The sequence below is a fragment of the Odontesthes bonariensis genome, chromosome 1 (assembly GCF_027942865.1).
Source record: "Odontesthes bonariensis isolate fOdoBon6 chromosome 1, fOdoBon6.hap1, whole genome shotgun sequence".
Classification (NCBI taxonomy): Eukaryota; Metazoa; Chordata; class Actinopteri; order Atheriniformes; family Atherinopsidae; genus Odontesthes; species Odontesthes bonariensis.
The window spans coordinates 468668-489527 of record NC_134506.1 but is presented as its reverse complement, the minus strand read 5'-3'; the positions used below and the strand labels follow the sequence as shown (position 1 = coordinate 489527).

The window sequence follows — 20860 nt, the reverse complement described above, 5'->3', positions numbered from 1 at the left end:
ACATAGACTGACCGGTAAATCGAGAGCTTCGCCTTCTGGCTCAGCTCCTTCTTCACCACGACGGGCCGGTGCAGAGGCCGCATCACTGCAGACGCCGCACCAATCCGTCTGTCAATGTCCTGCTCCATTCGTCCCTCACTCGTGAACAAGACCCCGAGATACTTGAACTCCTCCACTTGGGGAAGGATCTCATTCCCGACCCGGAGAGGACATTCCACCCTTTTCCGGCCGAAGAGCATGGTCTCAGATTTGGAGGTGCTGATTCTCATCCCAGCCGCTTCACACTCGGCTGCGAACCGCTCCAGTGAGAGCTGAAGGTCACGGCCCGACGACGCCAACAGAACCAAATCGTCCGCAAAAAGCAGAGACCCGATTCTGAGGTCGCCAAAACGGACCCCCTCAACGCCCTGGCTGCGCCTAGAAATTCCGTCCATAAAAATTATGAACAGAATCGGTGACAAAGGGCAGCCCTGACGGAGTCCAACCCTCACAGGAAACATGTCCGACTTACTGCCAGCAATACGGACCAAACTTTGACACCGGTCATACAGAGACCGAACAGCCCATATCAAGGGGTCAGGCACTCCATACTCCCAGAGCACCCCCCCACAGGACTCCCCGAGGGACACGGTCGAATGCCTTCTCCAAGTCCATAAAACACATGTAGACCGGTTGGGCGAACTCCCATGCTCCCTCCAGGATCCTGCCGAGGGTATAGAGCTGGTCCACTGTTCCACGGCCAGGACGAAAACCCCACTGCACCTCCTGAATCCGAGATTCGACTATCCGGCGGATCCTCCTCTCCAGTACCCCCGAAAAGACCTTACCAGGGAGGCTGAGGAGTGTGATCCCCCTATAATTGGAACACACCCTCCGGTCCCCCTTTTTAAAGAGGGGGACCACCACCCCGATCTGCCAGTCCAGGGGCACTGCCCCCGATATCCACGCGATGCTGCAGAGGCGTGTCAACCAAGACAGCCCTACAACATCCAGAGCCTTGAGGAACTCAGGATGGACCTCATCCACCCCCGGGGCCCTGCCATCGAGGAGTTTTTTAACCACCTCGGCAACCTCAGCCCCAGAAATGGGAGGCCCCACGTCCGAGCTCCCCAACTCTGCTTCCTCATCGGAAGGCGTGTCGGTAGGAATGAGGAGGCCCTCGAAGTATTCCCCCCACCGACTCACGACGTCCCTAGTTGAAGTCAGCAGAGCCCCGCCCTCACCATACACGGTGTTGACGGTGCACCGCTTCCCCCCCCCTGAGCCGCCGGATGGTGGACCAGAAACTCTTCAAGGCCGTCCGGAAGTCGTTCTCCATGGCCTCCCCGAACTCCTCCCAAGCCGGAGTTTTTGCCTCAGCAACCGCCGAGGCCGCGTTCCGCTTGGCCTGTCGGTACCCGTCAGCTGCTTCCAGAGTCCCACTGGCCAAAAAGGCCCGATAGGACTCCTTCTTCAGCTTGACGGCTTTCCTCACCACTGGTGTCCACCAGCGGGTTCGGGGGTTGCCGCCACGACAGGCACCAACCACCTTACGGCCACAGCTCCGGTCGGCCGCCTCAACAATGGAGGCACGGAACATGGCCCATTCGGGCTCAATGTCCCCCACCTCCCCCGGGACATGGTTGAAGCTCTGCCGGAGGTGGGAGTTGAAACTCCTCCTTACAGGGGATTCCGCCAGCCGTTCCCAACAGACCTTCACTATACGTTTGGGCCTGCCAGGTCTGACCGGCTTCCTCCCCCACCAGTGGAGCCAACTCACCACCAGGTGGTGATCAGTTGACAGCTCCGCCCCTCTCTTCACCCGAGTGTCCAGGACATACGGCCGCAAGTCCGACGATACGACCACAAAGTCGATCATCGAGCTGCGGCCTAGGGTGTCCTGGTGCCAAGTGCACATATGGACACCCTTATGCCTGAACATGGTGTTCGTTATGGACAGTCCGTGAAGAGCACAGAAGTCCAACAACAAAACACCACTCTGATTCAGATCGGGGGGGCCGTTCCTCCCAATTGCCCACGTGAGCATTGAAGTCCCCCAACAGGACGAGGGAGTCTCCCGGAGGAGCACTCTCTAGTGCCTCCTCCAGGGACTCCAAAAAGGGTGGGTACTCTGAACGGCTGTTCGGTGCATAAGCACAAACAACAGTCAGGACCCGTCCCCCCACCCTAAGGCGGAGGGAGGCTACCCTCTCGTCTACCGGGGTGAACCCCAATGTACAGGCGCACAGCCGGGGGGCAATAAGTATGCCCACACCTGCTCTACGCCTCTCACCGCGGGCAACTCCAGAGTGGAAGAGAGTCCAACCCCTCTCGAGGACGCTGGTTCCGTAGCCCAAGCCATGCGTCGAGGTGAGTCCGACTATATCTAGCCGGAACCGCTCAGCCTCGCGCACCAGCTCAGGCTCCTTCTCCAGCAGAAAGGTGACGTTCCACGTCCCAAGAGCCAGCTTCAGTAGCCGAGGATCAGACCGCCAAGGTCTCTGCCTTCGGCTGCCACCCAGCTCACACTGCACCCGACCCCCATGGCCCCTCCCACGGGTGGTGAGCCTGTCGGAAGAGGGACCCTTGTCGTTTCTTCGGGTTGTGCCCGACCGAGCCCCACGGGCACAGACCCATTTGTATTATTGTTGTTGCTAATATACAATCATTGTAAATATTAACAATTTTTTTTGAGCTACTTGACTAATATGAATTTCCCCCATTGGGGGAAGAATAAAGTATTTTTCTATTCTATATGATCTGAAAATGAGATGAACTTTCCACTCCTGAGGAGCAGTCCTCTTATTTGTCTTGGGTAAAATTTTAATATGTTTCTCCTTTCTGATTGGTTGTGCATTTAAGGTTGTTTCTACATGTGAGGGCAGTCTCCATTCACACAGTCTAGAGCATCCAGCTCTAGTTTCTCCTCCTGATCCTCTGTCGTTACCAGGATACACAGCTGAGGAACTTACATCCAACAACAATCACCTCAAAGTAAATCCACTTTTTTAATCCGTCATGCAGTTTTGGTTGTTTTTCATATCAATTAAAGACCTGTTTGGTAATCCTGTTCAGAAACTAATTTTGTAATACTGGGTGAAATGGTCTGTCTATCCTGAGAGTAATCTATACATGATGTATTTAGACAAAGGTCCAAAAATACTCCACTTAGCTCTCTTGCTAGCTCTCCAGGATTACCAACCATGCCTTTAATAGCTATCATTAAATCTTTTTCTTTCTTTTTTCTTTAAGAAAGGCTGATAACTCAGTAAAGGTGTTCTGAAGTCACAAGTGTGTGTGTGTGTGTATTTGTGCGTACTTTACTGCTCATTGTGGGATGACATATTTACTCACATTATGGTTAACTAAATGAAAGTATCCATAACATTAGTAATAAATAGTATGATGAGATTAGGTGTATTTATGGTGATGTGCAGTGTTAAGGAAATGTCTTCTAAAGTTGAGAGCATGTCTGTGTGTGTGTGTTTGTCTTTTTATAGTTACCCGACCCACAAGTAAATGAAGAGATATGCTCGGACAAAGCACAGACTGAGCAGAGCCCACCAGGACTGATGGCCAACAACAGGACACACTCAAATTCAACAAGTATGTGCCATACAGTTTCTCTCAGTTCCTCTTCCTTTTTGTCTGAAAGTCTTAACATACTCTGAATGGAAAGTGCAATTGCAAACTACTTAAAGCGATACAATGTAACTTCTCAAAAAGCCCACTATGGAGCTCCCCCTACAGGCTTGGAGGTAATGTACGGTTACACTGTCGTAAATACAACACCCTTTCGCTTTCACGTTTCACGTTTGTTGACGAACTGGCGAGGAGTCAGAAGGTGCAAGCTATGTCGACCGAGAAGGTAAGAGTAATCAAATGTAACCCTATTGCATGTCTGCAAATGAAAGATACTCACCAAAAATATTTAATTCATGAACCTGGTTATTGTGTTGGTAAATTGGCCACCCCTAGTTATTTTGTAACGTCTTTTACAAACTTAAGTTGGTCTTTACAGTTGTGGCACTGTTACTGACATATAACCATAAAATTTGGTAATTGTTGTATATCACACTGAGCTCTCCTGTTTTTGGTAGTATCCAGTAGTTGATAAACATTCACTAGAAATAGAGAAATGGAAGTCAGACCAGGGATGTTCAGTCAAGAGACACTTATTTGTCTTTGTTGAGATGTTGAGAGGTTTAGTCATAAAGAAGGACTTATTAAACAATTGAAAACATAATATCTGATGATGCATATCACAAGTTGAAAATATCATATGTAAAATATACACAAAAGTAAATATAAAGATCCATTTCTTTACCCGCTTAATTTTTAACTTTCCACAAACCTCACTCACAAAGTTGACATAGAACTCAATGTGATTCTTGTTCCAAACTGTGCCACACATAGGTCTCTGACCAATACTTCATGCAGTTCACTGTTTATCTACCAGTTAGGATTACTGTTAAACTACCCCTGGTTTCTATTCCAGCCAACCTCCAAAACCATTTTTCTTGTTTGTTTTTTCAAATCAAGTCAAATTTATTTGTATGGCACATTTCATGTACAAACAATTCAAAGTGCTTTACATAAAATAAAAGCATTGCAGCAGGGAGTGGAAGAAGCATTAAATATACATAAAATAATATAAAGTGAAACAAATTAAACAATTAAAATGAATTAAAATTATTAAAATCAAACAAACGACAAACAGATTTCATGCACAGACACATGAGAACAGAAATGTTTTTAACCTGGAAAATATCTCCATTTGGTGAAAGTTTAATCTCCACTGGCAGTTTGTTCCACTTGTTGGCAGCAGAACAGCTAAATGCTGCTTCTCCATGTTTAGTCTGGACTCTGGACTGGACCCGCTGGCCTGAGTCCTTGGATCTAAGAGCTCTGCTGGGTTTATATTCTCTGAACATATCACAGATGTATTTTGGGCCTAAACCGTTCTGGGATTTGTAAACCATCAGCAGGCTTTTAAAATCTATTCTGTAACTGACTGGAAGCCAGTGTAAAGATTTTAAAGCTGCTGTGATGTGTTCAGATCTCTTAGTCCGGGTTAAAACTCCAGCAGCAGCGTTCTGGATGAGCTGCAGATGTTTAATGCTCTTTTTGGGAAGTCCAGTTAAAAGAGCATTACAGTAATGGAGTCTACTGGAGATGAATGCATGGATGAGTTTCTCCTGGTCTTTTTGGGAGAGGAAACCTTTAATTCTGTTGATGTTTCTGAGATGGTAAAAAGCTGCCTTGGTGACAGCTTTGATGTGGCTGCTGAAAGTCAGATCTGAGTCTATCAACACTCCGAGGTTACCAACTTGGTCAGTGATTGTAAGGTCCCGAGTCTCAAGATATTTACCAACGCTGACCCTCTTCTCTTTGCTCCCAAACAGAATGATCTCAGTTTTGTCTTCATTTAATTGTAGAATATTCTCTCTCATCCAGGTGTTTACTTCCTCCAGACACTGACACAGTACGTCTGCTGGGCTGCAGTCGTCCGGTGACAGAGACGCATAAAGTTGTGTATCGTCTGCATAACTGTGATAATTTATGTTAAAATTCTGCAATATCTGACCCAAAGGGAGCATATACAAGTTAAACAGAAGAGGTCCAAGAATTGACCCCTGGGGGACTCCACAAGTCATGGCCACTCGCTCAGATTCATAGCTGCCAATTGTAACAAAATAACTCCGGCCTTCTAAGTAGGACCTGAACCAGTTAAGGACCGCTCCAGAAAGTCCAAACCAGTTTTCCAGCCTGTGCAACAGGATTCTGTGATCTACAGTATCAAACGCAGCGCTGAGGTCCAACAGAACCAGGACTGAAACATTACCAGAATCAGTATTCAACCTGATGTCGTTTAACACTTTGACCAGAGCTGTTTCAGTGCTGTGATGACGTCTGAAGCCTGATTGAAAGTTTTCTGGCCTTGCACAGCTCATTGTTATAACTATGCAGGCTTTCTTTGTACAGCTCATAGTGAATCTGAAGCTTTGTTTTCCTCCTTCTTAACTGAGAAGCTGGTTGTTTGAAAATTCTGAGTGATCAATAAATCAAATAAAATACAAAAATGGTCAGACAAGGCCAAATCAGTAACAACAACAGAAGAAATATCAACACCTTTAGAAATGAGCAGGTCCAGAATGTGACCTCGAAGGTGGGTAGGTTCTGTTACATGCTGCCACAAACCAAACATGTCCAGCCAAAATTCTTTGGCATTACCATCCATCATGTTATCTATGTGAATGTTAAAATACCCGGTCAAGATAAAATGGTTAAAATCAGTCGAAATAACAGACAATAATTCAGAAAATTCATCAATAAAACTTGCACAATGTAAGGATCTGGGTTTTTAGTTATGTTTTTGGACTCAGTTATTGGTATTTTTATTCAGTGCTCTTAGTGTTTTCACCTTAGTTCTGTTTCTCAGTATGTTTTATTACTCCTTGTGTATTCTTTGTGTTAGATTCATTTTCAAAGTTAGTGTGCTCTCCCTGTGTTTTTCCATCTCTCTCTCTTTCTCTTTCTCTCTCTCTCTCTCTCTCTCTCTCTCTCTCTCTCCTCAGTCCGTCTCCTGCCCTCTGCTCTCTTCACTCTCACCTGCAACCTGTTTGTAATTAGCCACCAGTTCCTGCTCCAGTAATCACCTCCCCAGTATATATGTCTTTCACCACTTCCACTCACCACTCCTCGATTCTTCTCCTAAAGCTGGGCATACACTGTGCGATTTTTTTCAATCGCGGTATTCAGCTGCTGCTCATACTGTACGAGTGACTCGCAAGGGTTAAAACGTCACAGCTCACGATTCCTGTTCTCACACTGTACGACCCGATGGTCTGATGCGATCTGGCTGCTCACACTGCACGACACGTCGGACTCTGTCGCCGGTCGCTGCCATGCTGTTCTGTTGTCTTCTCTTCTTCTGTTGACAATTTTCTCTTCCGTACCTATGTGCGCGCATGCGTAGTGTGACAGGATGAGCTAAATCGGCTCGTCCAGCTGCTTCAACTGTGCAAGAGCCTCACGAGGGGCGACAAGGATTTCAAACAAGTTTGATTTTCATCCGATCGATCGGGAGGTGGTCGGGAGGGCTTAATCGTTTGTCGTTACCCCATGTATACTACACGATGCGAGACGCACGATTGAGCCAAAACTCGGCCCGATCTCCAAAATAGTCGCACGAGTGAAAATCTTGTCGACATCGGGCCAAAAATCGCACAGTGTATGCCCAGCTTAACATATAAAGCTCTTAATGACCGAGCTCCATCATATCTTAAAGATCTCATTGTAAGATATTTTCCTAACAGAGCACTTCGTTCCCAAACTGCAGGTTTACTTGAGGTTCCCAGAGTTTCTAAAAGTAGAATGGGAGGCAGAGCCTTCAGTTATCAGGCCCCTCTCTTGTGGAATAAGCTGCCAGTAAATGTCCGGGAAGCAGACACCCTTTCCACTTTTAAGACCAGGCTTAAAACTTTCCTTTTTGATAAAGCTTATAGTTAGGGATGGCTCAGGTAATCCTGAAACATCCCATAGTTAAGCTGCTATAGGCCCAGACTGCTGGGGGGCCTCATCTGTCACACCTTTCCTCACTTTACTCTCTTTATGTATATGTGACATTATTGTGGTCATTAACTCGTGTTTCCCTGTTCCAACAGATATCCTTTGAACGGTGTTACAGTGCCGCCAACCCCCCCCCCCCCCCCCCTTTCTGTCTTCTCAAACCCCAGCTGGTGGAGGCGGATGGCCACCCTTCCTGAGTCTGGTTCTGCCAGAGGTTTCTTCCTGTTAAAAGGGAGTCGTTTCTCTCCACAGTCGCCTCAGGCACGCTCAGGCCGGGAGATTGGACCGAAAAACAAAAAGTTTTCAGTGCAATCTGTTGGTTTCCTTAGCTAGGAAATTTTTTTTGAATTGGCTCTATATGAACGAATTGGATTATTTTATGAATAATTATGATTACAATGAATTGAATTCCAATTGGCTTGAATTGGACTTTATTATTTAAGTGCCTTGAGATGACATTTGTTGTATTTGGCGCTATATAAATAAAAATGAATTGAATTGAATTGAATAGTCTACTTGACTCTCGTCTCCCTTCCCGTGATCACCTCTTGCCAGTTTTGACATTCCTCAGTCTTCTTTTGGTTTTTGTTCCTGTGCTCCTGGATCGTTGTATCATAATTTATTTTCATTAAACCATCAAGATCTACTCCCCTCATCTACGTTGTCTGGATTTGGGTCCAACTCCGTTATCACATCATGACACACAGTATCCTGGAGATCTGTAAATGATTAAGAACAGGATTTTAGGAACACCCTTTGAAATAAAACTCAGATATTCAAAAGAAGTGAATTCACCAAATGAGATATCTTTACACTGGAATGTATCTTTAAATAAGGCAGCATCCCCCCCACCTTTCCTCCCATTTATCCATAAAACTAAAGTTTGGGGGGGCTTTAACAGTAGCACTTGTGCTCTCTTTGAACCATGTTTCTGTCAGAAAAAGAAAATCTAAGTTGTGTGAAATGATGAAGTCATTAACTAACAGTGACTTATTGGACAGAGATCTAATATTAAGTAAGGCTAGCTTTGTGGAGTTTACACTGGTCTCTGTTGTATTCTGAGTTGTACGTGGTACCGTTAACAGATTAGATAGATTCACCCAGCAGGCTGACTGTTTTCCATTCCTTCTTTTACTTACCAATAAGGGGTTTCCAAGATGACGGCGCGTGCACATGCTGCGGCTTCTCTCCCCCGACAACACAACATCTTTTTTTTTTTTTTCATATATATTTTTATTGTCATTTTTCAAAGTAGAAAACAACATACATACACACACATACAATAAAAATAACAATAATAAGACTTGACACAAACCATAACATACCAAAAAAAAATAACATACAAGCAGGCTTAATATATTGTCAGAGTTGAAATCCACTCAAATGCATCACATATGTCAGGGTAGTCACTTTTCAGGGGGGGTTAACTTACAGTTTCAAATACCCCAGGATAGGTCTCCATACACCATTCAATTTCTGTAAATTGCCAGATATCTTGTATATCAGTTTTTCAATGTGAAGGATTCCTACCATCTCCCTCAACCAGGTTTCAAACTTAGGTGGCGAGTCAGATTTCCACATTTTCAAAATGCATCTCTTGGCTATGACCATACCATAAGCCACTATCGTGGCTTATAATAATAATAATAATAATAATAATACATTTAATTTTAAAAAAGCGCCTTTCTCAACACTCAAGGACACTTTACAACACATTAAAAACACAATAAATAAAATAACACAAGTTAAAAAAGAGGCTAGAGGGAGAATGCAGCTTGAAACAGATGGTTTTGAGTTTTGATTTGAAGAGGGGTAAAGAGTCAATGTTGCGGATGTCTGATGGGAGTGAGTTCCAGAGTTGGGGAGCAGAGCGACTGAAAGCTCTGCTCCCCATGGTGCTGAGACGAGCAGAGGGCACAGAGAGGTGGAGAGAGGAGGAAGACCTGAGGGAGCGAGATGGGATGACAATGGAGAGGAGATCAGACAGATATGGGGGGGCGAGGTTGTGGATGGCCTTGAATGTGTAAAGCAGGGTTTTGAAAGTAATTCTGAATTTAACGGGGAGCCAGTGAAGCTGCTGGAGGACGGGGGTGATATGGTGAAAGGAGGGGGTACTGGTGATGATGCGGGCTGCAGAGTTTTGAACCAGTTGAAGCTTATGAAGGGATTTGTGAGGGACACCGAAAAGGAGTGAGTTGCAATAATCTATGCGGGAGGTGACGAGGCTGTGGACCAGGACAGCAGTGGTGTGAGGAGTGAGAGAGGGGCGGAGACCATTAATGTTACGTAGGTGAAAATATGCAGACTGGGTAATGTTATTGATGTGGGAGTGGAAAGAAAGTGTGCTGTCGAGGATGACACCCAGACTCTGAACCTGAGGGGAGGGGGACACGGTGGAGCTGTCTATGGTGAGGGTGGATTTGGTGCCAACAAGGAGGAGTTCCGCTTTATCACTGTTGAGTTTAAGGAAGTTTGCGGTGAACCAGGATTTAATCTCAGAGGCAGTGGGTGAGGGAGGAGGGAGGGAGACTGGCGTCAGGTCTACTGGACAGATAGAGCTGGGTGTCATCCGCGAAGCAGTGGAAATGTATACCAAATTTTTGAAAAATATTGCCAAGTTCAGACAGAAACTCAGAATAAGGGCCAGGTGGACGATACACAACAACAAACACAAGAGGTTTCTGGGATTTCCACTTTGCGTGGGAAAAACTGAGAATCAGATATTCAAAAGAGCTAAAACTAATCTTGGGTCTGGGACTGATGAGTAACCCTGATCTGAAAATAGCTGCCACTCCTCCTCCTCTGCCTGTGGTTCGAGGAACGTGAACATTTAAACAGTCAGAGGGAGTTGCTTCATTAATGCTAACATGATGCTAACATGATCCTCCTGCTGCAGCCAGGTTTCTGTAAGACAAAATATATCAATATGATGATCACACATCAACTCATTCACTAACAGAGACTTGGAAAGGAGAGATCTGATATTCAGCAAACCACATTTAATAGTTTGATGTTTTTGAGGTTTTCTGGATTTGCTCCTCTTGTGTTTATTCATTTATTCAATTTGGGTGGTCTGGGAGCAGACAAGAGTCATTATGGGCTTTTGGGTGGTGTAGCAGTAGGTGGGAAGCTGCATACATTTTTGTATGACTAATAATTCGTCCATATGAAATGAGAGCCGCTCCTTCCAAAGTGGGATGGATGCCGTCTCTCCTCATCAGACCAGGTTTTCTCCAGAAAGATTGCCAATTATCTATGTACCCCACGTTGTTTGCTGGACACCATCTAGACAACCAGCGATTGTAGGATGACATGCGGCTAAACATGTCATCACTGGTCAGATTTGGCAGGGGTCCAGAGAAAACTACGGAGTCCCACATTGTTTTGGCAAAATCACACACCGATGCAACATTAATTTTAGTGACCTCCGATTGGCGTAACCGGGTGTCATTAACGCCGACGTGAATAACTATTTTACCATATTTACGTTTATCCTTAGCCAGCAGTTTTAAATAGGATTCTATGTCGCCCGCTCTGGCCCCTGGAATGCATTTGACTATGGCCGCTGGTGTCTCTAATGCCACGTTTCTGACTATAGAGCTGCCAGTTACCAGGGTTTTTTCCTCAGCAGGTGTGTCGCTGAGTGGGGAAAATCTGTTTGAAGCGTGGACAGGTCGATGGTGAACAACGGGCTTGACTTTAGAGCTATGCCTCTTCCTGACAGTCACCCAGCCACGTTGTAATCCTGGCTGCTCAGGTTCTGCTAGGGGGAGGCTAATGGAGCTAGCTATGCTATGTCGCTCTGCACCGACAAAAGGGACCTGGCTCGCTATCGGGTGATTTTCAACGGTGAAGAGCCGAGCTTCCAATTCAGATAACCTCGCCTCCAAAACTACAAAAAGACTACATTTGTTACATGTACCATTATCGCTAAAGGAGGCAGAGGAGTAACTAAACATCTGACACACGGAGCAGGTGAAAGCAGGGGATGGAGGGAGAGAACCGGTAGCCATGCTACGCTAGAGAACCAGACACACCGTTAAAAAGTGAGAATAAACACCACTGATCATTATGAGTGAGACCAATAGAACAAGAGCACAATAGATAACTTTGCAAAAATGTGTAACTCATAAGAAGAAATTGAGGGATTTTTAATCATCCAGGGGGAGAAAGAATTACCTGACTCCCGCCCTCTGGTATTCGCATACCATCTGGGACGAGCCTACAACCGACATGATTTCAAATGGGGCTATTTTTTCTAAAACTCGTCCATGTGATTGGATGAAGAATCTGTCCGTCATCTTGACTGACACGCCACTGCAGCCACTCCCAATGACTCAACCCGTGACGTAGCTCAGAGCTTACCTGACTCCCGCCCTCTGGAGCATGAATGGGCGGCCATAACGCGGCCATTCATCCAAAGTCCCACCCAGCGATTAATGATTGGCTCTGATTATTTTCTAATCGGACGAAACACATATGACTCCCAGGCTCCTCAGATGGTTGTGTGAGGAAAGGGAACGCCCCCGCGTGTAGTTGGTGAATGCAGCCAGATGACGTGAGTCAGGTTAGAGAAAGAAGTTCCACAGAACACAATCAAGGTAACTAGAAATCAAACAGAACACATGTGAACAAAAGCTCCAACAAAATATAAATCAAGACAACAAGGAGATGGTAATTCAAAGCAGAACCGAAACTCATGACCACAACAATAGACATGAATACTGGGAATAGCTCTGCTTCTTTTGTTGTGATATCAAGTGTCCTGTACAATATAGTGTAAAATGTTCAAAAACATATGTTTCAATACAAGATTATGTCCAGATGAATTAAACCAATATTAATTGATGCTGCATGGCATTTAATATCACAGTGTTGTATTTTTTCTATATGCACCCTGATTTCATGTGTAGATTTTTACATTTGATTCTCCATGTACGAAAGTGAGGTTAACTAAGCTGTGTCTAGGTTTTACTGTTTCTAAAATATGTGACGTCGTCTCTGTTTTGTTTTTTTTGTCTCTCATGATATAGAGATTTATTCATTTCATGATACTTTTTACAAATTCAGGTGTTCATCCGTATTGGATTGGAGATCTGGACAGCATCATTATGAAGACCCCTGACTTGTGCATCAATCACCCTCATGGGAATCATAGTTTCTATGGAAACAGGAAGTCTCTGTCTGAGCAGCTTGAATTTCTTCCCACGGCTACACAGGTATTTGATCAAATATATTTTTCAAAATTATGGCTGGTGATCATAGATGCTTAAGGACTGTGTAAAAATTAAAGGTTAAAAAAAACATTAGTTTTATTTGTGTGTGTGTGTGTATATATATATATATATATATATATATATATATATATATATATATATATATATACACATATATAGTAGTAAAAAGTGGATGGTAAAAGGGGCGTGGAGGTCCTCAGTTGTAAACAAAGAAGACGTTGAACGCCACCTTGCCTCTGTGTCGCTTTGAGTGGTCAACTGGACTAGAAAAGTGCTTTATATAGGCCCTCCAGAAAAACGCGATTTTGCGATAGATGATTTTATTGCAAAATCAGCAAAATACCGCTGATTATGCGGGGTCAATATTTTTCAAAAAAGCCGCATAGTCACCGCAATAATCACATTTTCCGCGCAAATAATGCGAAATATGCAGGACTCGCTTGATTTCACAATCTCCGCACTTTTCTGCATAAAGTTGGGAAGAGAAAAAAATGTCTAAATGAACCAAATTAACTGGTGATGTAATTTATATGCGACTCGCGGCTTGCGACGTCATTGCCACCGACACACACAAGGAAAACAGCACCGTAGCGTGAAGAGAAAATTAACGAGAGACAAAATGAAAAAAGCTAATCGATCTCACCTACCGACGCACATTACTGCCAAAGACCGGGCAAACCAGTACCCCGATGTCTTGCACGAAAGCAGGGGGGGAACTATTCTGCACCCCGTGCAACTGTGTGTTGGAGCATAAAAGAAAATCGTCGGTGACGTGCCACTTTACCAGCGCGAAACATTTGAAAATGCTTTCTGCAACTGCGGAAAGGAAAGCCAAAGCCAGAAAGCTGACGTTCACCGAGGCATCAACCTCCAAAACCATTGCGAGGGCTACCAGAAACGAGGTAGCATTTAATTTATCTTTTACAATTCTGTGACTCAGGAATGTTTAAGCCATGTTTTTTTTTTTTTTACGACTGATTGTGAAACTGCTCAAGTTGTTAAAATAAAAAACCTTCTGTGAAGTAACTTGGTTCCAGTATGCTTGTTTATCATAGGAGGTCTTTAAAATGACTCTTTTTCATTCAGTAGCAGCATATTTTGCAACTTTGCATAATGCACAACTTTTTGCATAATTCGCAAGTTTCCGCAACTTCTCGCAATTTCACGGCATAAAATCATTAAAAACCCCGCATATTCATTCTAGCCCGCGTAATCAAGGATTTATGCCCGCGTTTTTCTGAAGGGTCTATTTATAAGTCCAGTCCATCTCCCATTCCTTTGAGCAACAAATAACCCAATCCCAGCTGAGAACGATAACCCTGAAATTCTTCAGTTTATTTGGTGTAGATTTGGCTATGGTGTATGTCATTTACATTTCAACCTTGTTTAAACCTGATCTGACCTTGAAGAACCTCTTTCTGTGTTTGTCTTTTTGCTCGAAGCCACAATGCTTTGTCCACATTAAGACAAGCCACTTGGGATTCCCCAATTTTGCTGTTGATACTGTAAAGACCTCGGACTTCCTGTGACGTCATGGCTGAGGCAGCAGCCTGATTTTCAAGCTCCCCAAGGAAAACCTTTAAAAATTTGCCAAATACTAACTAAACTTTTATTTTTTGCATAATCTATCTCACAATAACCAACAACAATGGCCACCACTCGAAGAGACGCAGAGAAGAAGGGCAAACTACTCAAAAAAAGATGAAGAGAAGGACGAAGGAGAAGAACACATGGCCCCAGTGCTAGCCGAGCTGCGCACACTAAGAAGGGAACATGCTGAATCATCTAAAGATACCAAAGACTCCATAACAAGAATATAATCTGTACTTACCAAAGTGGCTGAAAGAACAACTAAAGTGGAACAACAAGTGACCGAATATGAACAGGTTGACTGACGCAGAAGAAAAAACACAACGGAACGAGCGAGTCCTTCATTACATGCTACAAAGAGATGCTAGCCTGTCAGCTAAATGTGAAGACCTAGAGTCCAGAGCAGAAGGAATAACGTTGGCATATGTGGGGTGAAAGAAGATGAGGAGACTAGCAAGGGCATGCTTAGCTTCATAGCCGGTCTCATCCGAACCTCACTGACCCTGCCTGAAGAGCTGGACCTAAATGTAGTGAGAGCTCATCGCTCCCCAACTATGAAACCGAAAGATCCAGCTAGCCCCCCCGAGGGCGATCATCGTCAGATTTCTGGATTACAGAATCAAAGAAACAGTAATCCAGGAAGCCTGGAAACATCGCGGAGGAGTGCCATATAATGGGCGGAAGATATTCTTTGACCAGGACTACACGTCAGATATCCCAAAGAAACGAAAGCAAGTAAGAGACGTGATGAAACTGCTCAAAGAGAAGAACATCAAAGCTCAATCGCCCTAACCTGCCAAGCTGAAAATTCACCTGGACTCCGGAACGAAGACCTTCATGACTCTCGCAGACGCGGCCACAACACTCGGAGAGTTGGGTAACCATGTTCAAATCGATGAAAGGGAGAAGCTCCATGTGAAACTTTTGCAGAATAACTGGACTGAGACATCAACCTCAAACCGGGCGAATTTGTCCAACGCGGATCTAAAGAGCATTCTTGGTCGTGAATGACTTTGAGAAACAAGTAGAAACGCGGAATTGTGAGTAGTGATTATGATACGAAGATATGAACATGATACGACTTTGCAATGAATGTATTTTGGCTGGTTTTAACATTTACGGTTAATCATTAAGAAAATACGGGTTCTCCTGTAGTTGAGGGACTTTTTTTTTTCCTTTACTTTTCCTGTACAAGGCGATTTATAAAGTTGCGATAGCACTGTGTGCACATCCCCGGAGAGACCGGTCACAACTATCCGTCCGTGTGGAGACTGATTTTATGTTTGTTAAAACAGGTTAAAAAACCTAGTGGGAAGGATTTTAGTTTTTTCTCTAATGTACACAACAGCTATTCAAGGATTGATTTTTTATCTGTCTCCCCCGACAATACATGTACAAAGTAATGGAACGCTTCATTGAACCTATAACTTTAAGCGATCACGCACCCATTGTGTTGAAAGGTCTGCATTCCTTTTTCAAATACTGGAGGTTAAACGTATCACTGCTGAACAAGCCAGAAACAGTAGAAGATTAAAGCAAAACTCTAAAAGAATATTTTGAGATTAATGACAATGATGAAGTTGATCCTTCAATTTTGTGGGAGGGGGCAAAAGCAGTTACAAGAGGAAAAATCATACAGATAGCATCAAAAATAAAGAAACAGAGACTCGAGGGACAATTAAACCAAAAAAATAAAATACAGCTCTTAGAGACACAACACAAAATCACAAGAACAAGTAGCATTGCTAAAGAACTTAAGGAGGCAAGAAAAACCTTGGACAAACTCTTGTCGTACAAAGCTGAAGGGGCTTTAAGGTTTACCAGACAGCGATATTACGAGATGGGGAATAGAGCTAGCCGACTTCTAGCCTTCCAACTTCATAAAGCTCAAGCCAATCGTACTGTCTCCAAAGTCTGTCACCCTACTCTGAATAAAACAATATCTCAACCCAAAGAGGTAGCAGATGCCTTTGCATCATTCTACCAGAATTCATACAAGGATCCCAGACTACAAACATCAGCTGAGACTACTGATACTTTCCTCACTAGTTTAAACCTCCCCCACATTATCAGAAGAAGCATCAAAACAGATGATAGCACCAATTACAGAAATAGAAATAAGAGATGCAATAAAAAAAGAGTCGATGGGCTTCCTGGAGAATTCTATAAATGCTTCATACATGAACTAACGCCCATACTGACTAAGGTGTTTGGATATGCCCTTTCCAAGAATAACCCTCCAGAGACATGGTCACAGGCCATTATATCTTTGATTCATAAAGAGGGGAAGGACCCAACACTCTGGAAAGGATACAGACCCATAAGTTTGATATGTAATGATCAGAAATTACTGACAAGTATTTAGAGTTCACATAGAGTTCAAAAACATATTACTACCCTGATTAATCCAGACCAAACTGGATTCATTCCCAATAGGCAGGGTGCTAACAATATAAGAAGAACCCTAAACAATTCAATTCAATTCAATTCAATTCATTTTTATTTATATAGCGCCAAATACAACAAATGTCATCTCAAGGCACTTAGATAGTAAGTCCAATTCAAGCCAATTGGAATTCAATTAATTAATAATAATCATAATTCATAAAATAATCCAATTCGTTCATATAGAGCCAATTCAAAAACAATTTTCTAGCTAAGAAAACCAACAGATTGCACTGAAAACTTTTTGTTTTTCGGTCCAATCTCCCGGCCTGAGCGTGCCTGAGGCGACTGTGGAGAGAAATGACTCCCTTTTAACAGGAAGAAACCTCTGGCAGAACCAGACTCAGGAAGGGTGGCCATCCGCCTCCACCAGCTGGGGTTTGAGAAGACAGAAAGGGGGGGAGGGGGGGGAGGGCCGCAGCGGCGGTGGCACTGTAACACCATTCAAAGGATATCTGTTGGAACAGGGAAACACGAGTTAATGACCACAATAATATCACATATACATAAAGAGAGTAAAGTGAGGAAAGGTGTGACAGATGAGGCCCCCCAGCAGTCTAGGCCTATAGCAGCTTAACTATGGGATGTTTCAGGATTACCTGAGCCATCCCTATTCAAGGTAAACACAAGAAACTTGTGCTAACGAAAAAATAAATAATAAAATAAAGGACCAGACTCAGTGAGTAATTCCCTATACTCCCTATATAGATCTGCTCCTCACACCACAACAACCATCTTTTTACAGCCACAAGCTACCTCAGCCTCTCACCAACTGCACACCAGTCACAGCGGGGTGGGGATGCAAACCCTGGTTCGGGTAGGGGGAGAAATAAAAGAGGTAAGATAAGCGGGAATGGGATTCAAACCCTGGTTCGGGTAGGGGGTAATGAAAGTATAGAGGGTGCCAGAGGTGGAGGCAGGACAAGACACACTAGCAGATACACTATCAGATTCAACAGACCTAACTATAAGCTTTATAAAAAAGGAAAGTTTTAAGCCTGGTCTTAAAAGTGGAAAGGGTGTCTGCTTCCCGGACATTTACTGGCAGCTTATTCCACAATAGAGGGGCCTGATAACTGAAGGCTCTGCCTCCCATTCTACTTTTAGAAACTCTGGGAACCTCAAGTAAACCTGCAGTTTGGGAACGAAGTGCTCTGTTAGGAAAATATCTTACAATGAGATCTTTAAGATATGATGGAGCTCGGTCATTAAGAGCTTTATATGTAAGGAGAAGAATCTTAAATTCTATTCATTCAACATCATTACTTGTGCTAAAAAGAATAAACAAACATCAACGTTAATAAGCTTTGATGCACAGAAAGCATTTGACACTGTGAACTGGGATTTTCTGTACAAAACACTATCTGCAATGGAATTTCACCGAGAATTTATAAACTGGATCAGTGTTGTTTACAGAAATCCAAAATCATGCGTCAGAGTAAATGGATGCTGTTCTGAATTCTTCAGTTTACAGAGAGGAGTGAGACAGGGGGACCGTCTTAGTCCCCTCATTCTTGCAATAAATATTGAACCCTTGGCAGCGTCTATAAGACAAAATGAGGAAATAAAAGGCATAAAAGATAAGGGAAACAAGGAACACAAGATATTGCTTTATGCCGATGATATCTTGGCTTATGTAAACGACCCAGTCCTTTCAGTCCCTGCACTGATGGACACTAAAGAATCATGGAGAACTCTCTTGTTATCAAATCAGCCAATCAAAATCAGAGGTTATGATGTTAGTTGGACAACGGCCAACTCAATGGTCAGGAAGACTTGATTTCTACTGGTCTCAAGGATTCCTATACTTGGGAATCATTATAACAAATGACCTCTCAAAACTGTTTAAGGCCAACTATGGGAAACTGGTGGGCCACATAAAAGAGGACCTTACAAGATGGGAAATCCTACCACTCTCCCTGATAGGAAGAATAGAAACGATAAGAATGAACATTTTACCAAGATTGCTTTTTCTCTTCCAATCACTACCTATCTATGTTCCTGCTTCCACCTTTACTATTTTGGATAAATGGCTGTCCAAGTTTATTTGGCAAAGCAAGCGACCCAGACTTAAGTTTAAAAGACTACTTTGCCCAAAAGACAGAGGAAGCCTGGATTTACCTAACCTGAAAAAATACTACTGGGCAGCCCAACTCCGATCAATGATTGATTGGATATCCCAAGACACGGACACTATATGGCTGGGAATGGAGCAGAGTGAATGCCCAAATTTGCCCTTAGATTCAATATCATTCTTAAACCAAGACATATGGGGGAAAAAGAAAATTGCTAATGTATGGAGCAAGAACACCTTAAAAATATGGTCAATATGGTGACGTCACTTCCCATGACAATTTCCAGAACTATAAGGATGGGCAAGGAATTCCTGAAATGGAAGGAAAGGGGTTTAGTGATTTTGGACCAGCTGTTTGACGGAGCAGTCCTAAAAACATTTGAACAGCTCAAAGAGGAGTATGATTTACCAAACCAAGACTTCTATAGATACTTACAAATTAGACACTATCTTCAAAGTAACCAAGAATGGGAACAGCTCTGCTCCTTACCAACACAATTTGAACACCTCCTCATATCAACAATTAAAGGAACAGTGAGAACAAAGTTCATATCACATATTTACAAGATATTGCAAGAAGAGTTAAAAGAAGATCATTTAGACATTAAAGAAAAATGGGAACTAGAAATGAACACAATAATCCCTGATGAGCAATGGGAGACTTCATGCAGAGAGGGACATAGGTTAACCAGTAGCCCAAATTGGAAGGAATTTGGATGGAAAATTAAAATGAGATACTTTAGAACTCCACGAATAACATCAAAATGGAACAACACCTCAGACCAATGCTGGAGGGGTTGTGACCTGGTGGGAGATCAAGCACATATACTTTGGGACTGCCCAAAGAAAACAGAATATTGGTAAAATGTACAAAAAGAAATAAAAGAATGTCTCCATATAGATTTACCTCTTGAACCATCACAATTTATATTAGGGGTAAGGCCAGCTAATCTTGAAGAGAACGGCCAAACACACATGCTGAGAATCCTCCTTTTAATAGCGAATAAGGTAATCACAGCCTCCTGGCTGAAGCCACACCCTCCAACAATTATACAATGGAAAGAAAGAATCCAACAAGTTTACAACATGGAATGTATAACAGCATTATTACAACTGAAAGTAAATGTTTCCTTAATAAATGTGCATCCATAGAAGAATAGAAAAGAAGAATAGAAAAATACTTTATTCATCCCCAATGGGGGAAATTCAAATTAGTCAAGTAGCTCAAAAAAATTATAAATATTTACGATGATTATATATTAACAACAAGAATAATAATACCAATTCTAGTAAAAATACTACTACTAACTAATAATAATAATAAATGACTAAATAAACAAATAAATGAAAAAAATCAATCAATAAATTTGAGTAGAACTCAGCAGTCCCTGTTAAAAAGCCTTCTGGCTGTGGGGACAAAGGCCCTCCTGAAGCTCTCAGTCCTGCAGCCTCTCACTGCAGCTGCTCCTCTGTCCTGCAGGATGCTGTGGAGAGGATGTTTATTATTCTCCAAAACAGAATCTAACTTCCTCCTCATCTGCTGCTCCACCACAGCACTGAGAGGGTCCAGCCTTCTGCCTACAACAGAACCAGCCTTTTTCACCAGTTTGTCCAGGCGCCTACAGTTTGTGTCTGTAGTGCAACTCCCCCAGCAGACAGCAGCATAGAACAGTGCACTCTCAATGATAGTGTGATAAAACATACTCATCATATCACTGCAGACATTGAAGGACCTGAGCCGTCTCAGGAAAAAGAGACGGCTCTGGCCCCTCCTGTACACTGCGTCCATGTTGGCAGACCACTCCAGTTTATTATCCAGCACCACCCCCAGGTATTTGCAGGTCTGAACAGTCTCTATCTCCCCTCCAGCAATGCAGACTGACTGGTATGGAGTTTAAATCTCCTGAAGTCCACCACCAGCTCTTTGATTTTGGTGGTGTTCAGGAGCAAACAGTTCTTTTTG

General features: G+C 43.3%; 1 protein-coding gene across 1 annotated transcript in view; it reads left to right on the top strand.

Annotated features, from left to right (window-relative positions):
- Nucleotides 1-2901: 2901 nt before the first annotated feature.
- Nucleotides 2902-20860, top strand: part of il16 (interleukin 16) — a 122489-nt gene continuing 104530 nt past the window's right edge. Inside the window, exons 1-3 of the mRNA XM_075487474.1 lie at nt 2902-2973; nt 3480-3585; nt 12622-12770. Coding sequence (XP_075343589.1) covers nt 3552-3585; nt 12622-12770 — 183 coding nt within the window. The 5' untranslated portion in view covers nt 2902-2973; nt 3480-3551. The remainder of the gene's footprint in view (nt 2974-3479; nt 3586-12621; nt 12771-20860) is intronic.